Here is a 13,338-nt window from a genome sequence, read left to right on the forward strand (position 1 = left end):
AGGACAGATCTCTAACAGAAAGAGTGAAAAATACAGTTCTATGCTTTAATAAGCAACAAGGAGATTAGCACTGGGCTGTGTAGAGTTAAAAATCAGATCTTCCAGCATGTGCCTGCGTGAATCCAGCCTCACCACATCACTATCATCAGATCACAGAATGGATATGATGAGCTAAAATGGACTGCTTCCTCCCAAGCTTCCATGGTGGCTATGGGAGACATGGGAGCCAATGGGAGAGGCTCCAGGGTAATTATGAATGGTCACGCAATGCCGCTGTAAGAGCCCACCCCCCACCATCCACCACCCATGGCTTCCAGCTGTCACACTGCATCAGTGGTCCCCCACTCTGTGTGTGTGAGAATACCAGGTTCAACTCTACATGCGAGGTCACGTTGAGTACGATTGTCAGAAAACAACTTGCGAGGTAATTTTTGTCTGTGTGTGTGTGTGGGACTGACTGCCAATGCTGTGCTGTTCATGCAGGCTAACCCCCCCCCCACCCCACTCCCAACAGTGTGCATGCGTGCTTGCTGAGTACAGCAGTAGTCACACAACGGCCTGATCAAACATTTAGCAGCAAATTGACTGGGAGAAGGAAAACACAGCACCCTCAAGGCACAGTATGTGACACACACACGCACACACAAGTTGATTTTCAACTCTTCATGGGCCAGATGTGGTCTTCTGGATAAATAATGACAATTAGGTTCATTATAATAAGCTCTATCACTATTCACCAACTTTATCAGTCAGTCACACCATACTATAAAGTCAACCTAATTTTTCATTTAATTTAATTTGTTTAAAACATTGATGTGTTAATAAATGAAACAGGGTGGAGGTGGATGTCTGCAGTGAGATTTTATTGAAATAACTTCCAAATTAGTATATTTTACATTTCATTCAGTATTTATGGCGACACCTGTGATTGTGTTAAAATGGCTTAATTGATCAGCTTTTTTTCCTAAAAACTGGAATGATATTGGCCTTCATCAACAATCAGTTGGCCTCTATGACTCAGTAGGTGCTTTATAGTATTCCCATGAGGAAGCCAAAGTCAATTAGTCTCCAATTGATTGTCAGATTGTAGATCCTTGTCCATATGTTAAGCTGCTAGGCTAATCCCTACTATAATGAAGACACTGAAAAAAGCTTTATCTTAGCTATTCATCATTAGCAACAATGATTAGGTTCTCATTTATGTCGTTGAATTCATTCGTGGAACACAGCATTGGGAGTATGTGTGTGTGTTTGTGTGTACATGTGCACTGTCAAACAGAATAACAAACCTATGAAACTACAAAATCTTGCCTTTGGCTGGATTTCCAGGTACAAACATGATGTTTACCTCTGTTAAAGACCTTATCTTCTCATAGCTAAAATGGAGGAAACCCCATGGGAACTGAATTTTTTTCCCTGTTTACACAACCATCAAAAGATAATGTATGGCAAAGAGGTTAAAAATTACTTCCTGTGCTCCTGTGTAAAACACAATGACCTGATATGATTCCATTGACTATTATAGAAGTTCAGAAGAACTGTAGGACAGTAGAGGACTGGCTGATGGCATTGAAGTTGTTAAAAAGTATACATTTCAAATGTATTCATAGTCAATTATTTACGTTCTTGTTAATTTTTCAGTCATTTTGCTTACATTTATTATTTTTTATTTTTTATTTTATTGTAGTAAATGACCTTAAGCTACAGGGATCATTTTAATATCAATAAATTATAAGCATATTGGCTGAGAAGACTGGCAGCCTCTACCAGCCTCTACACTGCATTTTACATTGTGTGCCACTGGGTTGGATTGGACAGGAAATCTCATTCCCCGTCTGACACTGTATTTTAACTGTGTGAAGCAGGTCATTCCCTGAATAAATAATGGTTACAAAAGTCATCAACTTTGCTTTTCCATCCAAAGGACAGAAAGTAGAGGAGGCCTACCGAGATGCAGACATCCCATTCAAACATATGGTGGATCTCAAAGTGGGATCAGAAATCACCCATGGGATTTCTCATTTTTTCTTGAGGCAGGACTTTCCTTTTTTTATATATTTGTCCTTTAACATTAAGAGTTTGACTTGTATGATTCTTAGGTTGTCTGTCCAATTCCAAGTACAATTAGTGGACCTGCTGAGATGCTTGTTCAGAATTGTAATTTTATTATCATTTCTGAAGCAGAGATGTGATCAGAATGACACAAAAAACAACAAATAATGGGGACAAGAAAACAGGAATCTGCATTATAAAATGACAGCTGAGTGTCTTGAAAAAGAAATCCTTGCTGAAGGTCTTTCGAGTCCTTTGGCGGGTTCCTCCTGGGGAATTACATCGGGAACACCGAATGGCGCAAAAGAAACCGACCTATGGATGGATGTTACATGTGGTGACGTCACGGTCTATTTGAGCAGCTTCGCAGTTGCCATAGAGGTCATGGTTGTCATGGAGATGGTCGGAACGGAGATGTCTTTGAAGATGGGCTGCGTGACGCCGGCGTAGGATGGCTTGTTCTGGCTTAGAGTCTCAATGATCATTTGACGCATTTCCCTGCTGGCATCACCGCGCACTGCCAACAGAGCCAGGATGTGCTCCTCCCTGTGGAGAGCAGCAGGGACAAGAAGACAGAGAGAGAGCAACATGTAAGCATTGAATATCCACAAGACCCCCTTTACATTTTGTTGTTAATATGGTCAAATGCATCTCTGACCACCTGATCACCCAGGAAGCATGTTATTGCCAGTTGAAAATATAGTATATAATATATTCTGGCTTGTGGATCTGGTTTCTGAACTGCCGCCAATTTGGTTTATGAACTGCTGAGTGGGCCGGGCAGTGTCATCCATCCCATTACACTGTTGTTGTTGTTGTTGTTGTTGTCAAAATCAGTTTAGAAATTATTGAGTAATGTTGTGAATTGGAGAGCCTAACAAGCCTAGGTCTAGGGTAGTGGAAGAGACTTACCGTATTTCCTCTAATATTGGCACAGGCCTTTATTTAACTCAACTGCAGAGGGTACCAGGCCTTTATTGGAAGCAGGCTTATATTAGAGACGGGCCTTTATTTCTAATTCCCTCTGTTTGATAAGTATATTTGCTCATATTTTAGTACGAAGCCTCCTTGTTTTCTGATCTGCTTCTGTTGGGGTTTGTTAAGTAGCCGTTTTTATTGTTACTGCAATGCATTACCGATAATTACGGTAATCGATGGCACGCTCCAGAGACTTCCGCCGGCCGAGCCATCTTGTGGCATACTGCCATCTTGTGGCACTTGTACGTTACTACAAACTACAGTTACATTATATAACAGGCACCAGGAGTTTACCGGTATCCATCGTTGTTTTTTCCTTTGGTTTTCCCCGGCCTGTATTTGGGGCCGGCTTTTATTTGTTTGTGTCGACCACGGCCCCGGCTATTATCGGAGACCCGGCTTTTAATTGACTACTGGCCACTATTAGAGGAAATGCGGTAAGCTATATTTGGTGTCAAGGGAGGTGGTTCTGGGACGTCAGGAATCACTGTTGAGCCTTTTGGAGGTGTCGTGGGTCTATTTCAACAAAACATCTATGATGGCAGGCGCCCACTTGTATTATTTACAAGTGGGCCCCTCCCACCCGCACTCACACACTCAGATCAGGTGGCTGGTAAATGGTGCTGCCTGTCTGATGGTCCTGTAGATTTATGACGGCATAGCCTGATGTCCTTTATAGTGACTGATTTGAATCGCAGTCTTTAACACTATTTGAATTTGCATGCCGATTCAGATGTAGTGGTCTGGACGCAAGCCTATTCACCGGCAGTTATTTCGGACATACTGTATACTGTCCGACATATCAAAATGGCAGCGCCGGCAAAGGAATTGGACGATAGCAAGCTAGATTTAGTGATTTTGTCCTTAAACCATTTAACTGCATCGATGAATTAAAACAGGAACAATCAGCATGTTTAAAGGATAAGGCTGGTGTTTTTTAATGCATTTCTTACCGTCAACAAATCCTATGAAAATAACAAAATCAGCAATGATTTTGTTTTGCCAACAAGTCTCGTCCATGTAGCCGGCGCCAAATGCAGCCATGTCCCAGCAGCCATAGCACTCCATTGTGTTAAAAAAACGATTAAAAACACGTCACAGAGCCATGCTGTTGCTCTGCAGCATATTTCATCATCACGATGCACCGGGCCAGCCGACTTTTTCCTCAAACAACTTAATAAGCCGGCTGTGTGCGACATGTTTGCGATCTCAGGAAAGTAGTTCCGCAGCACCGAAAATAGTCCCCGTCGTAATGAAGAATTTGTTTCCATTTGATTTGGTAATAACTACATTAGCCTGACTTTTCGTGATAACAGAAAGAGATTTTTAAAATGGACACTGTCTTTGTGAGCTGTATTTCAAGGTTTTTAGCTTACAATTTGAGCCAATGACTTCCGGGTTGAAGGCTAAAAACGGTACGTGGGAAGTCAGAAAGTAGCGGGAGTAGAGCAAACGCATTGTTGATTTTGTTATTTTCATAGGATTTGTTGACGGTAAGCAATGCATTAAAAACACCAGCCTTATCCTTTAAAAGCTCAGAAGTGAACTCCGCCATGATTTTTGTTAGCTCTGAGGTGTTTCCAGATTATGTGAATCTGCTTTGCTACTGTGATTGGTGTGAATATAATTCAGCTACATCAGATCTTAACACAATCCAGATACAAGACTAATCTTTATGCCAGGTGTAACGGCGGCCTAAGTGTGTGTGTGTGTGTTTGTGCGTGTGCACCTGATATCGGGATATTTGGACACCAGGGTGGAGACCTCCAGATAAAGCAGTGTCGGGTCGGTCAGTTTGAAGACTTCGGCGATGGCGGCGATGGAATCGCACAGCCGGTCGGTGTCTTCTCCCTGAAAAACAACACACAAACAGGAAGTAAAGTGAGAGGACATACGGTTGCCTTTTCCCCGCAACACTGAGATCTCACCATATTTTTTTTTGGCACTCAGAGTTAGACATTACAAATATTTCAACTTCTATGGAACAGGTTTTCCATAGGATGACATGAGGTCATCTACTAGCTAAATAGTCTGTTTCTGTGGTGTGAAGCAGCTTCTCTCTAGGACTCCTGTCCATCATAGGGACTTGCCCCTCATCCATCTCTTTTAAGCACCACCCCCAAGAATCCACGGTAAAAATTTATGAATTCTGCGGTGGATTTTTGGAATTCTGCGGTTGTGAATTGGCAATTTCTGCAATATTCTGCAGCCATTAAAAACAGGTTTAACTACATTTAACTTGATTTTTTTTTTTTTTTAAATCTCCTATTGAGGGGATTTGTCAGATCTTGAGAGTGGTGTATTGGTTACAGTGCGCCCACTCAAAGCAAACCTCTATATGAAAATAAGAGTAAATATTTATTTATAATCCACATATTTATTCACCTCATCATTTATTCATCCATCCCATCTATTTTTATCTAATTATGTACATTGACTTATTGATACTGATATTAAACATCCACATGGACAATTTGCATTACTTTTGTACTTCACACTATGGTGCAACTTTGGCTGGATGACAAGAGTATTTTTTAAGACTTTGAAAAGAGTCGGCCAGGAATCAAACCCCGAACCTGCCAGTATCATGACAGATACTTTGACCACTGATGAACATGTTCCACTTTGGTAGAGCATTCATATTTTTCAGGACCGAGATCCTTTTTTGTATTGAGAGCTGTGAAATGTAGTTTGTAACCACTGATCAGCTAGTGTTGAAATTGAAAATGTGGGAAAATGTCGACTCACGGCAGCCAGTTTTCTGAAGAGGAACTTGAACTGTTCCGCCTCTTTGATCATCCTGTCGGCTCCTTCCCTCCTCTCGTCTGCATTCTTGAAAGTGATCCTCTTCTGCATCACTGCCTTGATGTACTCCACCACCACCCTGCGATGGGCCTCGCTCGTCATCTCCTGCAGAAATGCAACACATCATCACATTAATTAATTAAATTAATTATTTAATTATTTACACTGGTGTATGTATATTGGGAGTATGATGCATATTGTACAGAATTCTTATTTCTCTTATTTCTATATTATTATTATTATTATTTTTATTCTCATTGTTATATATTGTAGTATAATGCACATATTTTACATATTTCTTACTCTTGTATTTCTATTTTCTTATAATTTCTTATAATTTCTCTACGCTTGTATATATTCACTTCTACAATGTGAGCAGCTGCAATGTAACCCAATTTCCCCTCGGGGATCAATAAAGTATTTCTGATTCTGATTCTGATTAGGGATATTATTGAAATGGAACCCTTATGCACAATGTAAGTCTCAGTTGTCTTCAACGTTAAAAATACATACTTTCCTTCTCCCCTTCATAACTGAAATGGATTTAGGTGATCGATCAATCAATCAATCAATCAATGAGGTTTTAATAAAAAACAAATACCATCGATTTTCTTAAGAGGTGTGGTTCCTTTTAGATGGAGCAAAGTGATTTCCTTGGCACTGTTCATGTTTTTGTATTATGGGTATTATGATATCCAAAATCTAAGACGATATCTAGTCTCGTATCACGATATCGATATAATATCGATATATTGCCCAGCCCTAGGTGAACTGGTTTACTCACTTGGTTCATCGATTCTGCCATTACGATAATTTTTTTCAGGGATGGTGAGGGAGGAGACTTGGTCCGAGTTTGACAACAAGCTTTAATATCATTAGGTCTCAGGGAAATCTCCACGTAGCACACGTTAGTTTCAGGATTGGTTATAGGGTCTGAAATCGCTTATTGCAGGTTTAAAGGTCTTTCATATTTTTGTCTGATTTATGGGCATAGTGTAACTGTACAGAAGGACCACCAGGGCGGAACTTTGGAGAAAATGGCACATTTCATTCAGGCTGAAGGATTGTAACATCAGTTAACCCGGAGTTGAAGCTGAGCCTGACAATTAGCCTGACCGGGACCAGGCTAGTCTTGAAGCATCCATGGTAACTTAGCTTAAAGAGGAACTAAACCCCAAACCCAAATCTGTGGTGAAGCCTGACACCTAAAAAAAAAGTAGGGTACTGAACTGGCCATCTGCTATTGGCTGGTCTTTGTGCCAGGTGATGTCACCCTCTATAGAGTACAACAGGTGGTGACATCACCTGGCACAAAGACCAGCCAATAGCAGATGAGCAGTGCAGTACCCTACTTTTCACCATTAGGCGTCAGACTTCACCACAGATTTGGGTTTGGAGTTTAGTTACTCTTTAAGCTTATTTTAACCTGCTTTGCTGAACCGAATTTCCCGAATATAAGCCTGGCTTACTGAAGCAAGTCTGGTTTACCCAGTGATCACTGTGTGTGACACAAAGGTAGAAATGCTGGCTTGTTTGGTATGCATAGCCGCTGCATAGCCGAAACATGTTCATCATGACTGCTGAAGACAGATTATTATTTTTGAGTGTTGGTGACTTCTTCATTGTGTATCAGATTTGGAAAGTAGGTTTGAACTTCCTGTTTAACTTCCTGTTTAACTAGGCATGCACAGGTACATGTGAGAATGTCCTGGTCATAGCTCATAAGTGCATGGCTTCAAATACCCTCCTACCTGGTTGAAGGGTTTCTTGATCTTGTTGAAGTCGTTGAAGTAGTCCTCTACGGTGACACAGATGGTGTCCACGGCATGAGAGCCTGTCAGCCACTTCCTGGTCAGCAGTTCGTTCAGGTGATGCTGGGATACATAATTCAATACGACTTCAAAAACAAATATGACAAACATGCATCGACACTGCACCAGTTCCTGGAAGCCTGGGACACATTAGAAGATTTTTCCAATCATACACGACAATGAAAAGATTGAACAGATTTTTCATGGTGCACTCGCGAGAATGTATTTTTCCGCGATATTTTGATACCAAAACAAACATGCAGCCTGTGCGGCTTGCAGCAATTGTGGTTTGTGCTGTGATTTGCATGGAAAAAAGACTGAGAAGACATCCAGGTTTCTTTTTCTTCCCCAGCTCCGCCATTGCGCACATTGGATCTTGTGTTCACACTTCCGTATTTTTTCCCCTCTTTCTTCGTCTGTCGCAATCTCGGTTTTCATTGGCTATTGGAAATTGCTGTTAAGATTTGAGTCTTTGACGAGCGCAAACTACATGATCATGCAAAGACGAGCCCCGATAAAATCAAACATGTTTGATCGAATTGTGACGTTGCCGACCGGGATCATAGGAGAGAGATTTGAGCCTTTCACTTCCACACACATAATGATTACAGGTGCAACTAAACAACGCGACTACCCTGGACTACCCTGGACTACCCCGGACTACCCCGGACTATCCTGGACTACCCTGGACAGAGTTGGCGGTAGCCAACTCTGCCCGATCTCAAATCGTTGCCAAATCGTGCTTCAAAAACATGTAATGTGTCCCAGGCTTTTCAAAGATGCAAGTGCATACACAGCATGTCATTCAGATGGTCCCGTGGACACGTGATTTGCATAATGATAGTAATAATTATCATAACGATATGATATAATGTGATAATAATTTGCACAATGCATTTTAGAGTTTTCTTAAATCAACAAAATCAGGTTGTCAATCAAGTCTTTTTAGTCCATTTTACAGCCAGTTAAAATTAAATGCTAGAGGCACTTGAGCTGCCTAATGTCCTGCAATAATCACCATGATATAATAAACATAACCAGTTATGCTAATGAGGTAATTAGTTAAGCTAATTAATGCATTCATTATCAAATATTTCTATCTATATATAAATAAATATAAATATAAATATAAATATAAATATTTCTTTCTATATACTTGTCTTAACACTCCATCTTAAAGCATTGAGGAGTTATAGTAGTTTCAAGAAAATCTGTTTTAATAAGCAAATTAATGCAGCAAAGTGCTGCAATATCTAATCAGATTACCTACTCTATAGGGGGTACGTGTGGTATAAATGTGAAGTTTCTATCATTTATTGTTCTCTAGTCACAAGAATGTGTCTATACAAAGACAGACAGACAGACAGACATACCATCTACCATACTGGCGGTGGACATAATATCAATTTCAAAATTGAATTTAACAAAATGAAAATGAACAGATAAACACACTGGGTCAATTCCGGTTCTCCTAATTTCATTTAGGTGGCACTCGAGTCATTCAATGCAACACACAATACAGAGAATATTAGTGAAAACAGCAGATTCCAATGCCAAAAAACATTTTGTCCAATCACAGCCCTTCTTACTTCAAGGTCCAGGAAGACTTCGTCTAATAGGAACTGGCATCCCTCCTTGGCCACCTCCATCAGCGTTTTCTCTATGGCAGCATCGCTCACAGTGGGCTCTGACGACTGGGAGTACTTCCTCTTCAGACTGTTGATGGACTCTCTAAGGGAACAGATGTGAAAGGTGTCCACTGGCCAAGCTACATGCACTGCAATGCAAGCTTGTCTTAGCTTTCAGAGAGGCTCAGGTAGTTGCACAGCATTACATAAATATACCTGTGCTGGAACCTACTCAGAAGCCATGTGCACAAAAAAAGACAAAATGTGACAAAAGTGTATGCATGCCATGATCATTTGATTTTGTCCATATTTTCAAATGTAATGCTGGCCAGGTTGTGTGGCTGTATGACAGATGTTTGACAAAGAAAAATGTTTCACAATAAAAATACAGTGGCTAAACCACAGCTACACTACACACTAGAAACAGGGTCTCCCCTAACTTTTCCATGACTTCTACATGACCCCTTTCCAAATTTCCATGACCAAATGTTAATGAGACGGAATTTAACTAGCTTTATCTAACTTTAAGCATTACTTTGTTTTTCACTTTAAAATCAAGAATTCTAATAAAAAATAAAAAAAACATTCAGCAACCGACACTATTTTCCTCCAACAGGAAGGTCAGACTGTTTCCGACCCAGCCACAGATTTTACAAATAAAATGTTGTGACTTTTCCAAAACTTTCCCCCCTTTTATAATTTTTCATAACTTATCAAGGCCTGGAAAAATACGATTTTAAAAATTCTGTGACTTTTCCAGGTTTTCTAGAAGTGTGGGAACCCTGTAGAAATCTCCACTTAAAACAATGCAACCAATAACTTCAGGCTGTGTAACACTAAGACTCGCCACCAAAACTGTCATTAATGAAACTCAACTTGGCAATATATGAGGTCAAAACGTGGATATCAATAGCTACTTGTCAGAAAAAGTTTGAACAGACTTTTTTTTCTCCAAAAATCCTGCGATAGTGTGTGTCGGAGGAATAAGGGGAGGAAATGAAAGATGAGTGTGTGCGTTAATATGCTTTCCAAGAAGGATTTAATGGACTAAGCTCATTATAGATGTACCCATATTTGACATTAAGCAAATCTTATCCATACTGGTTATTTCCTATTATTTTATTTTATATAATACTGCAAGGTGTAAGAGGAACTGTAAGAATTCCATGCAGTAAATTCATGTAAATCTGTCATGTTTTTTTTAAATACCTTACACTGTTGCTGTTTATCATTTAACTGCTCGGTTCCTTTTGGTGCTTTTCTTACTCAAGCGCTTTTGGCCCTGTAATATGTTATATAATCAAGTAGTGGCTATGCCTAGATTTTACCCCTTTACATATTGTTATATTTCATTGTTTTATTCTAGAGATAAAGTTTTACAGCATGACTTTGTACTTGAGGTTATTAGGATGCAGACATCAGCTGTTAATGCAAACCGTTTTAAGTTTACTGCTCTTTCCCATTCGTCCGATGTTATCATTGCAATGTAGCACAGTGAGCAAGATGGATCTCCTTGCAAAGCCACATATGACCTCAACAATCAGTTTATTTTTAATATTGTGACCTGTTTATTTGTTATATAATGTCCTCAGTTCATTACTCACTCTTCTTGAGGAAAAAGGACAAATTGGTAGTCGCAATTATATGAGACAATAATCATCATTAGAACATTTCATGATCAATTCAGCCCTAAAGGGGAAACGCTAGTAATTAAGTAAGTCATTAATTAAGGTTGTGGTGTGTTTCTTACTTGAATGTCTGGCAGTTGTTAATGATGGCGATCATGTACTGCACGTAGCACTGAGGCAGTTGTCGGTCTCTCAGGTGCTCCTCTTTGTAGACCATCGCCTCCTCTCTATACCTACACACAACAAGAATACAAGTATACAGCACTTCATTTATTCATACAGTATTTGTTAGAATTATTGGATTCGTTTAGCTTTGTGAAATGTATTCACACTGGATAACTAAATCTGGAAAACTGAAATCACTGATGCCCTGGACACAATTGTATATGGTCAAGATATTTCAATTTGTCACTTCCTGATTTAGCAATGTAATGTGACTTGAAGTTTGAGTCAAAAATGCATTCAAAGCAGCGGGACAGTCGCACGTCTCGAAGAAGTAGAAAAGGAAATTGCACACACACACACACACTCAGTGGCTGAGACACTCAAGGGAAGCCAAGAAGTATGAATTTACCTGATGAGGAATGTGTTCATCTGTTTGAGGCAGAGCTTAAGAACCTGCTCTTTGAAAGTTTCGTCTATCTGGGCGGCGACCTGCAAATTCTGCTCAAACATCTAATGGGGAAGGGAGAGAATGTGGTCGGGAAACGATGAGGTTGAAATAAATATCCGGCATCAGGCTCGGGAAGCTGACATATTTGTGTTAGCTGTACCATGCGTCTTACCTGGAAGACTATAGCAGGCAGTGTGGTCTGGTAGTAGCCGTCCTGATCAGCCTCGGGCTCTGTGTCTTTCTGCCAGTCCTTCTTGTCTGTTTCCAAGGCCTTACGCAGCCAACCGGTTATATTAGACTGCAGAGAAGGAGAGTAGCAGCAAAAGAGACAAACTTTGGCTCATGATCCAGAAAGGTATGGTCTGCAGCACTGGCTACATTTTCATGCCAGAGTCACCTGGTTATTGTCCATACTCGGCTTAAGGTCTTATTCAGCTTAATATGCTGATTGACTGTTATCACAAATAAACCAGTTAACAGCATATTCCCCCTCTCTCTTTGACTGAGCAATACCTCCTTACTTCTAATTTACTTCAATAGTTGAAGTACATTAGAAATTAATTGTAGGCTAATTATGTATATCCAGCAAAGAAAGGGAGTATAGCTATATTTTCTCTTCATCTAAGCATGATTGTTTATAGTCACTCAGATAAATCAATGTCAATTTCAGATCTGGGATGAGAGAGCTGCAGTACAGGGGTAGGCAACAGTTGATTACAGCGGGGAGATATGAAGTCAATTTAAAATCAGTCACAGACCTAATCAATGACTGAGAATTGTATTTTATTGATAGCTCTTGTTAAACTTAGAGGTCCCATATTCTACACTTTCCAGTGTTTTATTTTATGTCTTGAGGTCCATTCAAAGCTGTGTGTGTGGTGTCATGTACCAAAAACACTCTCAATCCATTTTTACACGTTCATTTTCTAGCGTCTCTCTGAGCCTTACCAAGAACAGGCTGTTTCTGTTGCTGTGTCTTTAAGGCTCATTAATATTAACGACCCCTCTGTTCTGATTGGCTAACCGTTTCAAGAGTGAAACGTGAGACGCCGCGGCCCGACGGCTACAGGTAGGGAAAACTCTCCGGTTAATAAACAGTGACAACCGCTCAACTGCTTTGAAAAAAACACTTTGTTAGTCTATTATTTCTTACAAAAATGATAATGAACGAACCTTTGTGACGCCACAAAGTTACGGAAGTAAATGTGTTTACAGAATAATAACATTTTTGAGGGACAACCTTCAGACACCCTACTGTTGTGTCCCTACCACTTTCCAACGTAAGCTTACGCCCTTGCAAGCACCTACTAATTATAATTAGTATTATTATTATTGGTTTGCGTCCTACTTACTGTGAAAGTCTGAACGTATTTACTAAGCAGTTCGTCCACCACATCCTGAGGCAGCAAAGGCTCCAGCTGGTTGATGTCGCACTCTGAATGAAGCTCTGGATGACCCATCATCTCCACACTGAAACACACACACACACACGCACAGATTACGTGTTATTAATTCACTTTCAGTTCCATCAATTCATTTGTGACTAATTTGGTAACGACAGAGCCTTCCCGGTCTATCACATATGGGGTCTTATGTCAAAACCTGACTTAGAAAAGCTGATACACACTTTCATTACCAGAGTTTTGACTAAGACTAAGAAAACAAAACATACTACACCACTTCTTAGAACACTGCATTAGCTTCTGGTGTGCCATAGAATTGATTTTAAAATTCTGCTGCTTGTCTATAAAGCATTAAATGGCTTAGCTCCAAAATACATTTGGAGGTCCTCTGGGACCAGTCTGTTAGTTGTTCCCAGGGTG

At 40.1% G+C, this 13,338-nt stretch overlaps 1 protein-coding gene across 2 annotated transcripts in view; it reads right to left on the bottom strand.

Moving 5' to 3' along the window:
- Positions 1-853: 853 nt before the first annotated feature.
- exoc3 (exocyst complex component 3) overlaps positions 854-13,338 on the bottom strand; it is a 30,018-nt gene continuing 17,533 nt past the window's right edge. For both annotated transcript variants that reach the window (XM_071537592.1, XM_071537593.1), the window contains exons 8-16: positions 12,868-12,985; positions 11,688-11,813; positions 11,477-11,577; positions 11,025-11,135; positions 9,236-9,377; positions 7,587-7,709; positions 5,779-5,940; positions 4,760-4,881; positions 854-2,598 (exon numbers count right to left, since the gene is read on the bottom strand). In XM_071537592.1, coding sequence (XP_071393693.1) covers positions 2,403-2,598; positions 4,760-4,881; positions 5,779-5,940; positions 7,587-7,709; positions 9,236-9,377; positions 11,025-11,135; positions 11,477-11,577; positions 11,688-11,813; positions 12,868-12,985 — 1,201 coding nt within the window. In that variant the 3' untranslated portion in view covers positions 854-2,402. The remainder of the gene's footprint in view (positions 2,599-4,759; positions 4,882-5,778; positions 5,941-7,586; positions 7,710-9,235; positions 9,378-11,024; positions 11,136-11,476; positions 11,578-11,687; positions 11,814-12,867; positions 12,986-13,338) is intronic.

This window comes from Centroberyx affinis, unplaced genomic scaffold (genome assembly GCF_046629955.1).
Source record: "Centroberyx affinis isolate AG114_WGS23_722 - 3 ecotype Tasmania unplaced genomic scaffold, CSIRO-AGI_Caff_v1 ptg003073l_1, whole genome shotgun sequence".
NCBI lineage: Eukaryota > Metazoa > Chordata > Actinopteri > Beryciformes > Berycidae > Centroberyx > Centroberyx affinis.